At 60.8% G+C, this 13,786-nt stretch overlaps 1 protein-coding gene across 5 annotated transcripts in view; it reads right to left on the reverse strand.

Moving 5' to 3' along the window:
- The window catches only part of ADAM33 (ADAM metallopeptidase domain 33), a 31,839-nt gene extending 19,725 nt beyond the window's left edge, over window positions 1–12,114 (reverse strand). For all 5 annotated transcript variants that reach the window (XM_088162866.1, XM_088162865.1, XM_088162864.1 and 2 more), the window contains exons 1-4: window positions 11,960–12,114; window positions 9,273–9,355; window positions 1,968–2,044; window positions 35–110 (exon numbers count right to left, since the gene is read on the reverse strand). In XM_088162866.1, coding sequence (XP_088018992.1) covers window positions 35–110; window positions 1,968–2,044; window positions 9,273–9,355; window positions 11,960–12,077 — 354 coding nt within the window. In that variant the 5' untranslated portion in view covers window positions 12,078–12,114. The remainder of the gene's footprint in view (window positions 1–34; window positions 111–1,967; window positions 2,045–9,272; window positions 9,356–11,959) is intronic.
- Between the last annotated feature and the right edge of the window lie 1,672 nt (window positions 12,115–13,786).

Genomic DNA, 13,786 nt, shown 5'->3' on the forward strand with positions numbered 1-13,786 from the left:
CCCGAAACACGGAGGGGACCCCCCCTGCACCCACCGTGTGGTTGGGGGTCACGGTCACGGGCTCGCCCTGCTCGCTGTAGTGAGTCTCGGTGTAACCCGGGGCCAGCAGCCTGCGGGGACAGAGGGGCAGGAGCCGGGAGCAGCACATCCCCTGAGCTGAGCCTAAACCCGGCTGGGCCATCCACACATCCCCTGAGCTGAGCCTAAACCCGGCTGGGCCATCCACACATCCCCTGAGCTGAGCCTAAACCCGGCTGGGCCATCCACACATCCCCTGAGCTGAGCCTAAACCCGGCTGAGCCATCCACACATCCCCTGAGCTGAGCCTAAACCCGGCTGAGCCATCCACACATCCCCTGAGCTGAGCCTGAGCATGGCTGAGACAGAAAAAAGAAAAAGAAAAAGAAAAAGAAAAAGAAAAAGAAAAAGAAAAAGAAAAAGAAAAAGAAAAAGAAAAAGAAAAAGAAAAAGAAAAAGAAAAAGAAAAAGAAAAAGAAAAAGAAAAAAAGAAAAAGGTTTCCTGCATTGCCCAGATCTTTGTGACCTTGCCCAGATCCCGGGGTGATGGGAAGCCTGCAGTCCCCCTGGGGGTGCCAGGTCCCCCTGGGGGTGCCAGGTCCCTGCAGGGGTCTCAGCCCCCCAGAGAAGGACAAAGCCTGCCAGGTTTTCCCCTGCTCTCAGTTTAGCTCTCACTTTTGGGGGTTTGGCACCATCCCAAAGGTTGAATGGTGCAGATGAAAATAAAGCAGCAGCACTCCCAGAATAGCCCTGTCACCTCTCACTTGCTGCTCGGCACCAGTGGCCCCAGCCACGTCCCTGGGGGCACCCTGAGTGGGTGCCTGGCACCAGTGATGCCAGTCACAGCCCAGACAGGACACAGCAGCTCAGCTGCTCCCTGCCAGGGACACGGGGACAGGGTGGGGACACGGGGACAGGAGGGCTGAGGACACGGGAAAGGCAAATCCTGAGCCCAGGGCATGTCCTGTCCAGGCAGGACAGAGGCCCTGGGAGGGGAGGGCAGCACGAGCCTTGTCCACCAAAGCAGGGGGAGGAAAACACCCCAGGACCCTTCTGGAGACCCAGCAGATCTCCCAGTGCCAGGAAAAAGATGGAAGGTCTCACCCAGAGCTCCCCCTCCTCCCTGCCCACCCTGCCAGAGCCCCCAGGGCTGCTCCTCACCCTCCTGCCCCCCTCAGCACGGCAAAGTGGCACCGAGCCAGAGCAGGGGCAGGACAGGACACTCCAACATCTGCAGGCCTGGAGCAGCAGCCACACACAGGCTAAGCTTTGCTCATCACCTTCCAACCCCATTGCCCTCAGCCCTAGAATGTGCAGAGGGACCCCCCAGTTCCCATTCTTGCACACCCTGTGCTCCCCTGCTGTCACTGGGGGCCCTGGGGGACACGGTGGTGGCCGGGTTTGTGTCCCAAGAGCTGCAGGAAGGGGATTCTGCCAGGACCAGCCTCCCCCAGCTGCTGCTGAGAGGCAGAAGTGGGAGCAGAGGGGTCAGCTCTGCCCTGCTCAGCACGGGGACACAAACCCACCAAGGGACACGGAACTGGGGCAGCCTGGGCTGGTGGAAAATGTGCCTGCCCGTGGCAGGGTGGCACTGGATCTTCAGGGTCCCTTCCAACCCAACCCTCTCTGGGACTCTGGGATTCTGTAAAATGCCGTGGGGTCTCAGGCAGAGGGACAGGAGGGCAGGGCAGAGGGACACAGGTTCTGTCCTTGGCCCAGGGGAGGCCAGGCTGGGGGGGTGGCACAGGGGACAGGGGACACGTGCTGCTGCCACCTGCATCCAAACTGAACCAGAGGAGGAGCCCAGACTGAGGTGACCGAGGTGGCAAAAGGAGCCACACTGGGCTGCCCCTTCCCTGCTGGCCAGGGTGCCCAGAACGCTGCCAGTCCACGTGGGACCCTGGCAGGGGTCCCCAGTGTCCCCTCCCCAGTCCCAGCCCCACACTCACTGGTTCCTCTCCAGCACCAGCACCAGCTCTTTGCCCTCAGCTGTCACAGCCACCTCTGCCCGGGCAGGTGCCGGCACCTGCAAGGAAAGGAGGGAACGGGGTTAGGAAAGATCCAGAACCTTCCTCTGCCCCCAGCTCCAGGTGTATCCCAGCCTCTCCTCCCTGGGGCTGCCACGGGGGAAGGAGATTTCTTTCCCTGAACTCCCGGCCCAGCAGGGATAACACAGGATTCACACGGAGATTCAGGGCTGAGGCAGCAAATCCCAGCTCTGCGGGGAGTTTGGAGCAGGGGAGAACCAGGATGGGACCTGGGATGAGGAGCAGCACCAGAAGCATCCCGAGCTCTGTGTGCTCCATCCCACCACGGCTCTGTCCCACTGCAGATGCTGAGCCATGGAAAAGGGCCCCAGCCCTGGCAGGGTTGGTAGCCACGTGCACCCCTGGGGGGGATGGAAATCACCACCAACCCCTCCCCGGGCACCGGATAAGGGCTGTTAAAAATACCTCAAAATACCGGGCAGAGAAAGGAAAGAGTGACTCAGCTTCCCCAGGATGCCGCTGGTTTTACTCATTCCCTCTCTTCGGAGGGTGTGAAATGGGAACCCGGCCTTGGATCCACCCCAGCACGGCCCAGCTGCACGGGACACGATGGGCTGGAGCCCCAAAGTGCTGCCCTTGCCTGTGTCCCCACACCCTGGGGACACTGAAAGCCTCATGGCCTGGGCTCTCCCTGGTGTCCCCCTCAGTCCCATCCATGAAGGATTCAGGGAGCCCAGCAGCTGCCAGCCCTCGGGGTCACCACGGGTCAGGGGACCTGGCCACGGCCCCGCGAGGTTTGCCCGGCTCTGAAGGGAGAGGGGACACGGGAAGGAGCTGTCCCAGCTTTGGCCACTCCTGGCACGCCCGGGCTTTGCAGCTGGAGCACAGGAATGCAGCAGGGAGGGGCAGAGCTGGTGATCCCCTGCTTGGGATGGAGCAGAGCTGAAATCCTGCTTCCCGCTGGTTCCTGTGGGCTTGGCTGCACTGCTCCCAGAGCAGAGGGGAGCCCCAGGGGACCCCCGGGGACCCCCACCCTTAGCACGGGACAAAGGGCGTGGAGCAGCTGATGGCAGCACTGCTGCACCCGGAGCAGTCTGGGGTTTGTCCCCCACGTTCCTGCACATCCACCCCAAAGGCAGCTCCAGAGCTGGAACCATCCCACAACCTGCTCCGCCTGGCCAGGGCACGGCTGTGGGTCCGGGGAGCCCCGTGGGGCTGGGGCACAATTCCAGAGGGCAGGGAGGGGCCGCTCCCCCAGGCGGGATGGGGATGGAGCCGGGGATGGAACCGGGGATGGGACCGGGGATGGGGATAGAGTGGGGATGCAGGGATGGAGCTGGGAATGGGGATGGAGATGGAGCCGGGAACGGGGATAGAGACGGGAATGGGGATGGAGCTGGGGATGGGGATGGAGCTGGGGATGGGGATGGAGCTGGGGATGGGGATGGAGCTGGGGATGGGGATTCAGCCGGGATGCGGGGATGGAGCCGGGCTGGAGCTGGATCTGAAGCCGGGCTGGCTGAGCTCCCCCTCCTTCTCCGCCTCCGTCTGCCCAGCTCCAAAAAAGGCGAGCGGGCACCGAGCCCTAAGAACAGAACGGCAGAGCGGAGCGAGGCCAGGCCCCGGCCCCGGCACTGCCCGGTGCCCAGCGAGTGTCCCCGGTCCCCGGTGCCCGGTACCCGGTGCCCGGTGCCAGACCCGAGCCGAGCCGGGCCCTGCGGAGCCGCGATGGAGCCGGGCAGGGGCTGCAGCCGCTCCTCCGGCGGCGCTGGGAACGGGCGGTATTTTTGGAACATGATCTTGTACAAACATCGCTGCTCCCTGGCCAAACATGGTCCGGACATTTTTCTTGCCGTTTCCCTCCTTTTCCCCCCTTCATGCCCTCCTTTTTTTTTTCTCCCCGTCTCTAAACTCCCCGACACTCGCTCCCTGCAGCCCTCTCCTCCTCCTCCTCCTCATCATCATCCTCCTCCTCCTCCCCACGGCCCTGCCGGCTGTTCCCGGTTTAGAATTCCCCAGCAATGACTCCGTGCCTCGACTCCAGGACCGTTATTGGCAAAATGTTCTTTCTTTCTTTCCTCCTTTCCCAGCTGCTGCCTTAAAGGAGCCGTGCGTGTCCGGGGTTATCCCGGCACTGGCAGCTCCCATCCCGTGCCCCGGGCTGCCAAAGGCTGGACAGCAAACGGCTGCTGGAGGGATGTGGGAATGGAGCCGGGCTCTCCGGATCAGTAGCAGTAAAAACAGGGAAAAGGGGAATTTGGGCAGCACTCGTGCCAGGCAGGAGCCCAGTACCCAACCCTGGGGCCAGGCAAGGTGATGGCACTAATTAAAAACTGCTCATTGTGCCTCGGGCACTAATTAAACGCTGTTCATTGTGCCTTTGGCCTGGCAGGGAGCTGAGCCCCAGGGGATCCTGCCACAGGACTGCACACTGGGAATGATCCAGGATCAGCCTCTTCCTGCACTCCTGCATCCTCCTGGTCCAGCATCTTCCAGTTTCCAACATCATCCCAGGCTCCAATATCATCCCAGGCTCCAACATCATCCCAGGCTCCAACATCATCCCAGGCTCCAATATCATCCCAGGCTCCAGCATCATCCCAGGCTCCAACATCATCCCAAGGTCCAGCATCATTCCAAGGTCCAGCATCATCCTGGCCTCTGCCATTGCCTCTGGTTCCAGCATCATCCCAAACTCCACCATCATCTCAGGCTCCAATATCATCCCAAGGTCCAGCATCATCCCAAGGTCCAGCATCCTCCTGGGTTCAGCATCTTCCAGGCTCCAGCATCACCCTGGATTCCAGGACATTCCTTACTCCACTATCATCCCAGGTTCCAATATCACTCCAGGTTCCAATATCATACCAGGCTCCAGCATCATTCCAAGGCCCAGCATCCCCCAGGGCTCCAGCATCATCCCAGTTTCCAATGTCAGACTGGGCTGCAGCATCATCCCAAGGTGCAGCATCACCCTGGATTCCAGGACATTCCCAAGTCCAGCATCATCGAGGTTCCAATATCATCCCAAACTCCAGCATCATCCTGGGCTCTGCCATTGCCTCAGGCTCCAGCACATTCCAAGCTCCAGCAACATCCCAAGCTTCAGTATCATCCCAGGTTCCAATATAATCCCACAGTCCAGGATCATCCCACACTCCAGGATCATTCAAGGTTCCATCATCATCCCAGGCTCCAGCACATTCCAAGATCCAGCATCATCATCCTGGGCTCCAGCAAATCCCAAGTTACAATATTATCCTGGGCTCCACCATGACCCCAGGCTCCAGCATCCTCCTGTGTCCCAGCAATCCTCACAGGCTCCAGTCTCATCCTGGCTGGATCCCAGCAATCCTCACAGGTTCCAGTCTCATCCTGGGTGGATCCCAGCAATCCTCACAGGTTCCAGTCTCATCCTGGTCTCCAGCTCCTTCCCAGGCTCCTCCTGCTCCCTGATCTCCTTTTTCCAGCAGCCATGAACAGAATGTCCCAGTCCCTGCCAAGGCTGCAGGACCCCCCTTCTCTCAGTCCTGGGTGTGCAGGTGGTGCAGGCCCCTGTCCAGGACATCCCAGCACAGCCAGTCCCACAGGAATTAGGGAATTATGGAATTGCAGCTGGGATGACTCTGCCTCTGGACTGGCCCAGGGACCCTCCAGGTCCAGCTCAAGTCTGGTTTTATTTTTCACTCCATTGATCAGAAAAACCTCAGTGCTCTCTGCAGAGGGCCAAGGGGGTTGAGCTGCTCTTCCCTGTTTCCCCACAGCTCCTGGGCATCCTCCCCATCCAGGCTGGGAAGCTCCTGCTCCAGCAGAGTGCCTCACCCAGGAGCAGGCTCAGGGAGCACCGAGTTCCTTGGGAAATCACCGGTTAAGCCAAGTCCCAAAGCCCAGCTCAGAGCCCAGCCCATCTGTCAGGCAGCTCCCACAAGCCCCGGGGCAGCTCCCAGATCCGGCTGTGCCGGAGAGGACAGGGCTGGAAGTTCCCAGGAGAGCTCCATGGAGGATTTGCTGATGGGATTCGCAGCTGCTGGAGCAGCTCAGCCACACCAGGGCCTCCCCAGGCAGCTGCATCCCAGCTCTGAGGCTTGGGGGAGCAGCTCAGGGGTTGCATCACTTGGCCAAGGCCAGGAGCAGCAGCCGGGAGCTCATGGACGAGCCTCTCACACCAACTGCTCTCTGCAAAGGCATCCCTGGGAGTCAGGAAACGGGGCAGCGTTGGGGATGGTTCACAACAAACCTGGCAGGGTTTGCTCAGTCTGGCCACACCTCGGAGGGGGAAAAGGGGAAAAGAGGAAAAGGGGGAAAAGGGGAAAAGGGGGAAAAAGGGGGAAAAGGGGGAAAAGGGGAAAAGGGGAAAAGGGGGAAAAGGGGGAAAAGGGAAAGGGGGGAAGAGAGAAAAGGGCTTCCCTGCAGGGAGCAGGGCAGGGAAGTGCCCTCAGCACCTGCAGCACATCCTGATCCATGGTTCCTCCCCTCCCCACCCTTCCTGCTCCAGGGCAGGGCTGGGACCTCCCCAGGGTGTGCAGAGACCCCCGGGAGGGGCCGAGGGTCCCGCTCTGACCCTGCCAGCTTGGGGTGCTCCAGCTCTGCATCCCATTCAGCAGGGAGGAGGGGACAGGGGACAGGGGCTGCTCCAGGGCCAGCCCGGGGTGTGAGGGGACTCCATCAGTGCCAAGGGCTGTCCCTGCACAGGGATGGGATCCCAGGAGACCCGGAGGGCAGTGGAGGAGCTCCTGTGCTCCTCCACATGGAGCAGGGCTTGGAGCAGCCTGGGACAGTGAGAGCTGTCACTGCCATGGCAGGGGGGTGAGAAGCTCTTGAAGGTCCCGTTCATCCCAAACCCTTCTGGGATCTTGAGGCTGAGGAGAAAGAGGGGCAGGAGGGGAAAGGAGGGGCAGGGGGGGAAAGGAGGGGCAGGGGGGCAGGAGAGGCAAGATGTGGAGCAGGATGTGGAGCAGGATGTGGAGCAGGATGTGGAGCAGGATGCAGGGCAGGGTCCGAGGGAGCTCTTTGCAGTCAGGGTCCCCACGACCCCCTCCCAAATTCCCTCCATGTGTGCCGGGAGCCCGGGGGAGCTCAGCCCGAACAATGGCACAGGGGAGGGGGCAGGGCCAGCCCACCCAGCGCTGCCAGCCCGCACACGATGGCACCGCCGGGCCGGCACCGCCCTCCTGCTGCACGGGGGTGTCCAGGGACCACGGGACAGCCAGAGCATCCCACGGCATCCCACAGGATCCCACAGGATCCCACAGCATCCCACAGCATCCCACGGCATCCCACGGCATCCCACGGCATCCCACAGCATCCCACAGCATCCCACGGCATCCCACGGCATCCCACGGCATCCCACAGCATCCCACAGCATCCCACGGCATCCCACGCCATCCCACGCCATCCCACAGGATCCCACAGCATCCCACGGCATCCCACAGGATCCCACAGCATCCCACATGATCCCACAGCATCCCACGGCATCCCACGGCATCCCACAGCATCCCACGGCATCCCACAAGGAGCAGGGCCAGGGCAGGGATATAGGGATGAGGGGATGTAGGAGCAGCAGAGATGAAGGGGTGTAAGGGATGATGGGATGTAGGGATGAAGGGATGTAGGAATGAAGGGGTGTAGGAATGAAGGAGCAGCAGGGATGAAGGGATGTCGGGATGATGGGATGTCGGGATGAAGGGATGAAGGGGTGTAGGGATGAAGGGATGTAGGGATGATGGGATGTAGGGATGAAGGAGCAGCAGGGACGAAGGAGCCTGGGGGGGTCACCAGGCTGGATCCCATCACTCCGAGGGATGGCTGGGCTGCTGGCTCCTGGCACGGCTTTCCCCCAGCCGTGGTTATTTCCAGGAGCTTTGCTGGAGGGCAGGAGGAGACAGGGTGGGGACAGAACCGACTGAGTTCATCCTAAAAATACGAATGTCAGCAGTACCGGGGCAAAAAGGGCCGGTGTGGGGCTCAGCCCCATCGCTGCCCCATCCTTCCCCCACAAAGCCTCCCCTCTCCAGCACCGACCACGCCTCTGTCCCCTCCTTCCCCGCTCCACGAACAGGAGGCTCCTTGTTCCAGCCTGGAGCTGGAGGCACAGCAGATGCCAGGAAACACGGCGGGACCAGCCCAGCCCCCGAAATCCCCCGAAATTCCCCAAAATCCCCCAGCTGGGGTTTGCACCCCCAGCACCACTTGGGCACCGGGTGTTGGCAGGAGCAGGAATGAACTCCCCTGGCACGTGTGCCCATCCCGAGTGGCTTCCGGATTAAACACAGACAGACCTGGGGCTGGGAGGGGACATTGCTCCTGTCGGGGAGGGGACATTTCTCCTGATAGGGAGGGGACATTTCTCCAGGCCAGCACAGCGCCCAGCCGGGCTGTCCCAGCCCCGATTCGCAGGGAATTCCTCAGGACAGGGAGAGCCAGGGCAGCACCAACCCCTGAGCCCCGCTGGCCCCGCCTTTGGCATCTCCCGGAGCCACAAGGGCTCACCTGGAGCATCTCAGGTGGCACCAGAGTCCCCTCCCAGCAGTGTCCCCAGCCCAGCTCCAGGGCACGGCAGCTCCTCGGAGCTCTGAGTCCCGGCTGGGGAGGGGCTGGAGCTGCCCGGAGCAGCCCCCGGCCCCTCCCAGGGACAGCTGCAGCTGTGGCTGAGCCCAGGGCCGGGCAGGGGGCCAAGCCCTGGCCACAGGAACCTCATGCAGGGATCTGGGGACAGGGGGGGTGCCAGGGAGGGGGTGACAGCCGTGGGAGGGGACATCCTCTGCTCCCCCCCGGCCTCTTCCCAAGGGCACAGCTCTCAGATCTGGCAGCACTTCCCCTTTCCTTCTATCCCAGCCAAACCTCGAGCTCCAGATCAGCTCCAGCTCCTCTCTCTGAGCTCTCCAGAGCCTTCCAGTCACCCTGCAGCCCCTGGCCATCCATGGATCCTGCCCAGCATCGTTAACACCGTGTTTAATTAACCCCCTCTGCATGCTCTGCTTTCCCTGATCATCACCTGAGGATGGAGATGGATCCTGAAACTCCCCAAGTGCTCCTGAAAATCCAAACCCTGCTCATGGATCCTGAAATTCCACAACTGCTCATGGAAACTGAAATTCCAAATTCCACACCCTGCTCATGGATCCTGAAACTCCAAACCCTGCTCATGGATCCTGAAACTCCACACCTCCATCCTTGTCCCTCCAGGAAGACCCAGGCCGAGGAGGGAGGAAAGGGAGGGCTGGAGGAGGAGGAGGAGGAGGAGGAGGAGGAGCTCTCTGCCCTTACCTGCTCCTCCAGGCTGACGGCTCTCCGGGCACGGCCCCCCAGGAGCCAGTGTGGGGTGACCCGCTCTCCGTGGGACAGGGGCCCTGGGGAAGAGAAGAGCTGGTGAGCAGACCCAGTGAGAGCCTGGGAGCTGGAAATCCTCCATGGCCACCCCAGAGGGGGATTGGGAAGGGGCAGAGCTGAGGAACAACACCCAGAGCCTCCTCTCAGGTGTTTTTGGGGATGGGCACAGCACAAAGTGTCACCCCCCAGCCCTCGTTACTGGCTCCAACCCAGGTCCCAGAACAGTGCCCTAAACCCCCTAAATCTCCACCCTGGAGAAGCAGCTGGCACGTGGGAGCTGTGGCTGCCCCGGGTTCCCTGGCAGTGCCAAGGTCGGACACTGGGGCTGGGAACAGCCTGGGATAATGTTGGAGTCCCTGCCATGGGACATGGGAGTGGGGCTGGATGGGCTTTAGGGTCCCTTCCAACCCGAAATGCTCCATGACTCTGATTCCTGGGACAGGGAAGTGTGGTCCCATCACCCCAAATCCAGCCCTGATCTTTGCAGCCAGAGTTGGGTGGGAGCAGGAGCAGGAACAGGGCAGGGACAGGGACAGGAACAGGGGCAGGAACAGGGGAGCTGGGAGGGCTGTGGCTGTCAGGGTTTTCTGTGACTGCCAGGATTTTTCTGTGGATGTCAGGGTTTGGCTGAGCCATCCCAGCCCCCCTGGGCAGAGCAGCACAGGCCATTCCTTGGCTCCATCCAAGGCAGACAGACTTTCTAAGATTATTTTTTTCCTAAACAATGTGGCTGGATTTGACTCCAGCACAGGGAGCAGCCACTGATGACTTAAGCCTGGATGACAACACAACAAAAAATTAAAATCTGAAGCTGCTGCAGAGAGGGGACGGGGCTCCCCTCATGCCAAATGCCAGGGGTTGGGGCCACCTTGCCAAGCCAAATGTTGTCAGGGAGAGCTGGGATGGAATGATCTTCCCCAGCAGAGTTATTTACTCAGGGAGTGCAATAGCAGCGCTCAGGGCTCTCCAGTTTTATAGCCTTGTTTTGGTTCCTCGTGCAGAGACCCAGCGCTCTGGCTTGAGGGAAGCTCAAGTTCTTGAGGAGACAAAAGAAAAGCCGAGGTGGGGCCATGGGCTGGGAATTGCTGCCGGGGTTTGATGGGATCGGGTCACCCCCGGCGCTATCGCCGAGGTATTTAATCAGTGCCATTAAATATAGCCCGCAATCAGATTCCAGGAATAACTGCAGATAAGGGGTGGCACCATCCCAGCCTCCTTCTGCTCACCCCCTCCCAAAGCCAAGCCAAGGCCCCCAGCCCAGCTCCTTTTCCACGGGGAAACTGAGGCTCAGCGGGGCCGGGGGAGCGGCTCCGGCGGGGTTTGGTGCCCTCCCATTCCCGAGTAAAGGAATGAATCCCAAGAGCTTCCATTCCCAAAGGGAGGAGGGCAGGGAGCCGGCCCCGCTCCCGGCTCTCTCCCACGCCGGCTGGGGAGGGGATGGGACATGAGAGCCCCGCTCTGCTGGGCTGGGCTTTGGGCCACGGCCCAAAATTCCCTCAGCTGCGAGATTTCAGAGATGAGATGGCAGTTACGATATTTTAAATTTCCCACTGCTTTGGCTTTAAGTTTTGCTGGGAATCCAAGAGACTCAGAGCACGAAACGGAGCCTCAAAACCTAACTCAAATAAACCCAAATGCAGCACAGAAAGGGTTTCCCACACCCCCCTTCCTCCGATTTCCTGGAAAACGCTCACTCCCAGCCCTTTTGGGGAATGCTGTGGGCAGCAGCGCTGCTTTGGCTTTTGGGATGTTGGCACCCCGAGTTGTGGGGCCGGGGGAGCCCCGAGGGAGCCCCGCAGATGCCGGGATCCCCCCGGGGCAGGCAGCTCCCCCTTCTCGGGTTATCCAAACCCAGCTTGGGCTCCCACCGCCCTCCCCGCTCCTCTCCAGCTGCTCCGGCTCTCTTGGAGCCGCTGGAAAACTCTCAGCAGCAGCCGAGAGAGAACACGGCAAAGCTCGGAAGTGAAAAAAAAAATAATAACCAAAAATGTGCTTCGGGTAGAGCAACATCAGCCCTGACTTCTTGAATGGTTGGGGAAGGAAACAGGGATGAGGAAGAGGCTACAGGCGGCCGAAGGGGAACCGGCACCCCCCTCTCCTGCTCGGGTTCCCATTTAAAAAGTGATAGAAGCCTCTGGGGAAAATCCTGCATTTCCTCACGCACAGAACGAGCCGCGTTTCACCCCAAAACCCGCACGGCAGCTTTACAAACCCCGAACCCCTTCCCAAGATCCACGGCCGGGATGGGCACGGGATGGGCACGGGCTGGGGGCTCTGAGCCGGCCCGGGGTTCTGGGGGGTGAGAACCGGCCCCGTCCCTGTGCTGGAGGTCCCCGATCCCGATCCCGATCCCTCCCCATCCCCTCCCATCCCAGCGGGAGCCGCAGCGCCGAGCGCGGCAGCGCCGGGACGGGAGCGGAGCCGCGGGTGCGGGGTCTGGGGGCTCCCCGGGGGGAGCGAGAGCAGCCCGGAGCCCCCCATCCTATCCCATCCCATCCCATCCTGACCGCATTCCCATCCCACCCTCACCCCATTCCCATCCCATCCTCACCCCATTCCATCCTCATCCTCATCCAATCCTCATCCCCATCCCATCCCGACCCCGCGCCCCCAGCCCCCCTTACCTGCCGGCCCCGCCCGGCCCCGCGGGGGGAGCCCCAGCAGGACCCCCAGGAGGGCGAGGCGGAGCCCCCAGGCCTTGGCCGAGCCCCGGCGGAGCCCGGGGGGGCCCGGCCCGGCCATGCCGCCGCTCCCGGGGCTGTCACCGCCCCGACTCGGCGCCTCCGGCCCGACCTCCTCGTCTTTATCCCGCCGGGTCCCTCCCCCGGCGCAGCCCCGAGCGCGGCCGGCCCGGCCGGGGGGCGGCGGGGAGGGGGCTCCTTGTTCGCCTTTGTTCCCGTTATTGATTGCTGTGTTTCTTGGCCCGGCCCGACCGCTTAATGAGAACCAGACCCGCGGCTCGGCGGCTCCCAGGCTTCCCCCGCCCGCCGCGGCTCCAGCCGTCCATCATCCCATAGCCATGGAGCCATCATCCCATAGCCATGGATCCATCATCCCATAGCCATGGCTCCATCATCCCATAGCCATGGATCCATCCATCATCCCATAGCCATGGATCCATCATCCCATAGCCATGGAGCCATCATCCCATAGCCATGGAGCCATCATCCCATAGCCATGGCTCCATCAATCATCCCATAGCCATGGAGCCATCATCCCATAGCCATGGAGCCATCACCCCATAGCCATGGCTCCATCCATCATCCCATAGCCATGGAGCCATCCATCATCCCATAGCCATGGCTCCATCATCCCATAGCCATGGATCCATCACCCCATAGCCATGGCTCCATCATCCCATAGCCATGGATCCATCATCCCATAGCCATGGCTCCATCACCCCATAGCCATGGCTCCATCATCCCATAGCCATGGATCCATCATCCCATAGCCATGGCTCCATCACCCCATAGCCATGGCTCCATCACCCCATAGCCATGGCTCCATCACCCCATAGCCATGGAGCCATCACCCCATAGCCATGGAGCCATCATCCCATAGCCATGGCTCCATCCATCATCCCATAGCCATGGCTCCATCATCCCATAGCCATGGAGCCATCCAGCCATCCATTATCCCATATCCATCCCTCCATCCATTATCCATCCATGGATCCATCTATCCCTCCATCATCCCATATCCATATATCCATCATACCATCATCCCTCCATCCCCACCACGTCCCCCCTCTCTCCTGCCCAAGGAAAGCCTGGGAGGTTCCCACAGGCTGCCTGCACAAGGAGAGGAAACAAAAGTGATTAAAGCAATTAAATAACTCCACATATCCCACCAGAGACACCTCTGTGACCCCCCATCTGCTCCACAGTTGGTGTTCTTAATAATATTAATTATACTGATAGATATCATTAGTATTTACAATATTATGTACATTAATCAATATATTATACTTCCCTCCCACTCCCAGCCCCTTGGGGTGCTTCCCTGGGCTCTCCCAGGCCTCCCTGCCACATTCAGGGCAAGGATTTATCAATAGTTATTAAAATCCCAATAGCAATATTGATTAATGGTAGTAATTAAAGCTTTGCAATGATTTTACCCTGCAAATGGGGACAGCTTCCAGGCCCCCTACCCAGAGTGCTGCAGGCCCCACTGCCCAAGGTGACATTTGGGGACAGGAAGGCACCGGGGACTTTTCTGGGGTTTCCTGGTACAAAAGATGAATTGAAAGAGCCCAGCCCAGCAGCAGCAGAGCCCTGCTGGCACCAAACACGTTGGGATCCCGTCAAAGGGCCCTGGGGTGCAGCTGCAAACATCTGGATGGAGGTGGGGTCTTCCCCAGCACCTTGAGCCCCCATGGGCCCCCAGCTGGGTCAGGGACATTCAGCTGCTCCTCCCATCACCACGAGCTCTCCCCAGGCACCTTTAGGGAG

Source organism: Sturnus vulgaris, chromosome 4, assembly GCF_052056855.1.
Source record: "Sturnus vulgaris isolate bStuVul1 chromosome 4, bStuVul1.hap1, whole genome shotgun sequence".
In the NCBI taxonomy this organism is placed as follows: domain Eukaryota; kingdom Metazoa; phylum Chordata; class Aves; order Passeriformes; family Sturnidae; genus Sturnus; species Sturnus vulgaris.